Source organism: Aptenodytes forsteri, unplaced genomic scaffold, assembly GCF_000699145.1.
Source record: "Aptenodytes forsteri isolate BGI_AS27 unplaced genomic scaffold, ASM69914v1 Scaffold220, whole genome shotgun sequence".
NCBI classification, from domain to species: Eukaryota; Metazoa; Chordata; class Aves; order Sphenisciformes; family Spheniscidae; genus Aptenodytes; species Aptenodytes forsteri.
The window spans coordinates 161,923-165,170 of record NW_008794168.1 but is presented as its reverse complement, the minus strand read 5'-3'; the positions used below and the strand labels follow the sequence as shown (position 1 = coordinate 165,170).

Genomic DNA, 3,248 nt, shown 5'->3' with positions numbered 1-3,248 from the left:
GCTGGGGCCGCCGCAGCGCCGCGGCTGCCTCACCGCCGGCGTCTACGAGTCGGCCAAGCTGATGAATGTGTAAGTACGGCGGGGCGCGGGGGCTTCGGGGCCGCCGGGCGGGGCGCGGGGGCTTCGGGGCCGGACGCGGGGCTCAACGCGCCGCTCCCCTCTTGCAGCGATCCCGACAACGTTGCTTTCTGCGTGCTGGCCACGGATGAGGAGGATGAGGGGGACATTGCCCTGCAGATCCACTTCACCCTGATCCAGGCCTTCTGCTGTGAGAACGACATTGACATTGTGCGGGTGAACGACGTGGCCAAGCTGGCTGCTATCGTGGGGCCCAGCGAGGAGTCTGGGGAGCCACGCGACCTCCACTGCATCCTCATCACGGTGGGTGTCCTGCGGCAGGCAAGCGGTGCTCAGTGTGCTGTCCTCCAGGGCTATTCTTGCGCTACCGGCCTCTGCACAGGATGGTTAGAGCCTTTCAGGGTGGCCCCATCTCCCGCTGGTAGTCAAATCCTCTTCTGGGCAAAGAAAGGGGGCTTGGCACACACCGTACAGCAAGTCAGCTGAATAGTAGCAGTAGGCTACACTTGTAACTGTGGATTTCCTGTTGCCCACAAGGCTTAATGTCTCTGCTTCCTGCTTTGTCTCTGTCAGGACAGAAACCATCTGAAAATGCCTTGCTTCCTAAGCTAATGCTTCTGTAAATATTGTCATGATCTCAGCTGGCAGGCAGCACTCATGGTGTGCAACTTTTTTCTTTCTGCAGAACCCAAATGAAGATGGCTGGAAGGACCCAGCTCTAGAAAAGCTGAACTTGTTTTGTGAAGAGAGCCGAAATGTCAATGACTGGGTGCCAACTATCACCCTGCCTGAGTGATGGTGACCCAGTGCACTGGGGAGGCTGAAACCTGTGTTGCATTCTCAACGTGGTGTGGGTTCACCGAAGTGTGCAACAAGCTCCTGATTCCATGGATTAGCCTGGTCAAGAGACTGGATTAAAGTCACTCAGTCTGGCATGCAGTGGGCTCTTATGGAGGAGAAAGAGGAGAAGAGCTCGCCTTACCAGTGAGCCTCAGTAGGCTGCAACCGTGGAGAGGTTGACATACCATGGAACTGAAAGAAGTATTGCAAGTTTCCTGGTCAAGTGGAGCTGTTTCAGAAGGCAGAGAGAAAGTTGGGGGAAGTGGGCCAAAACTTTCCAGAAGGACTGGACAGAGTACTGTAACTAGGAACTGTTGGTGCCGTCTACAAAACACAGAAGAAAGTTTCGATATTTGATGGACTACTAGGGACTGGTTAATAAGACTAATACAGAGACTCCAAAGCGGACAGACTTCAACAGGCCTCTTGGGTCACTCTGCAGAACTGGTTGAATAATGCAATAATTTTTATTGAAATATTTGCTGCTATTGAAGCTTTCATAATAAATTTTTGACAATTAATTGCTGGGAGTGTCTTGCTTACTGGGTGGGGAAGCATGTCACTGAAATAGCACTGATGTTTTGCTCATGTGCTGTAGTCAAAGGTATACTCAACAGTAATGGAGCTGTTGCTAAAATACTTTCTCTCCTGGGCCAGCTGAACGAAGAGCTGTGCTGTACAAGTTGATAATTCAACCTTTCCCCCTCTTGCAACAGCTGCTTATCGCAACAGCTTGCAAGACTAAGGAGCTGCATGCTTAATGAGCTCACTTATTGTAATAGGTGGTCTTTGTAGTCTACTGAAGGAACACAATACATGTTAGAAACATGGATTTTTGGAATACAGACCTCCAGTAAATTGCATCATTAGTTCTTAAATATGACTTAGTAGGACTCATTCAGAGCTGCAGTGTTCCTACTTGACAGAAGCAGCTTAAACATGATGGGGGGGCTGCAAAACTCCTTAGATGTCAAATATGTCTAACATTTGCTTTGATTAGAATGACATCGTTAAATCTAAAACTAGCTAATAGTGAATAAACATCACACCTGCTGCAAGCTGCTCTCTGATTGCCATATGTTGTAACAATAGAAGCTGTCACTCCAGAAGCCAATTTTGCAAAACCTAATTGCATGACAACACTAAATTAAGTCCAAAACAATTTAAGGATGGTGTGGCCTTTTTTAGAGATCCTGTCATGGAAAGTTAATACGGGCAGGCTGATTTGGCCCTATGTTAAAAGCAAAAATATCACCCCATTTCTGTGCACAATCTATATGTGTGCTCCAGGACTTGACACTAAAATCGCACAGTAATGATCCCTTCTCCAGAGAGCAAGAAAGCTAAACTACTCACTTCCTCTATAGGCGCTAAAAATACCCAGTTATCACAATTACATTTCCTCTAGGCTGGCTTGCAGTGATTGACAGTAGCACTTGCTGAAAAGTGGTCATTTCTTCTACACGGGGTATCTTAAACAGTTGCCTTTTCTGGGAAGCTGCTTGCTCTCAGTTTCATTGTTCCTGTTAAGGGAAGTTCAAATTCAGCTCCAGCATTCCTGGAATATGCTGCCTTGTACAGGAGGTATCTAGCACTGCTTGGCCTTTGTTACTGTGTCATGAGAGGCTGTAGGATGGCAACGTAACCAGAGTTCAGGCTGAAGCAAAAACTCTAGGGGCCTCAGACCTCTCTGCAAGTATTCCTTCTTGCACTTAAGATAGAGGAGTTTTCTGCGCAGCCAGTTTTTCTACTTAACCTGCACTCATCGGCTGGTGTCTGCTCTAGGACTTTGAGAAAAGTCATACGGAGGAGCTAAGAGAATAAACAGCTTTGGCAGCTGTGATAACAGAAAGTGCCTTTAAGGCAATTGCCTTGATACATAGAAAATATCAAGTCCGGATGCTTTATTATACATTTTTATATTTTCCCCTTAGCAAATGCAGGTTTCTTCATTTTCAGTGGTTTTACAGCTGAGAAACATATTTCTGTTCTTTGCTTGGGGCCTAATCAGTACTCAGAGCCAAGAACAGATTAAAGTGAACTGTCCTGAAATCAACTTTTCTGTAAAGTGTAAGCAGTACTTTACAGCCTTGAGTGGTTCAAACAAAGGCCTGAGAAGATTGAAGGAAGTTCTCAAGCACGTATACAATTACATATACAGTTAAAGTATAGCAGAGAAGAAGTGCAACCGAATTGTTGGCTGAGACAGCAGGCATACATAGTTGTACCCGGTAGGAAGTTTAACTTTCCAGCTTTTATGGAAGAAATATATTATGCAGCAAACAATTAAATTAATGCGGCAACACCAAAATACCCTTGTGAGGATGTTG

The 3,248-nt window shown here is 46.4% G+C and overlaps 1 protein-coding gene across 1 annotated transcript; it reads left to right on the top strand.

Annotated features, from left to right (window-relative positions):
• The first annotated feature begins 6 nt into the window (after positions 1-6).
• On the top strand, positions 7-1,439 carry GADD45G (growth arrest and DNA damage inducible gamma). Its single transcript, XM_009281673.2, has 3 exons — positions 7-69; positions 168-381; positions 764-1,439. The coding sequence occupies exons 1-3, from the start codon at positions 62-64 to the stop codon at positions 872-874; spliced, it is 333 nt and encodes a 110-aa protein (XP_009279948.2). The 5' UTR covers positions 7-61; the 3' UTR covers positions 875-1,439.
• The last annotated feature ends 1,809 nt before the right edge of the window (positions 1,440-3,248 follow it).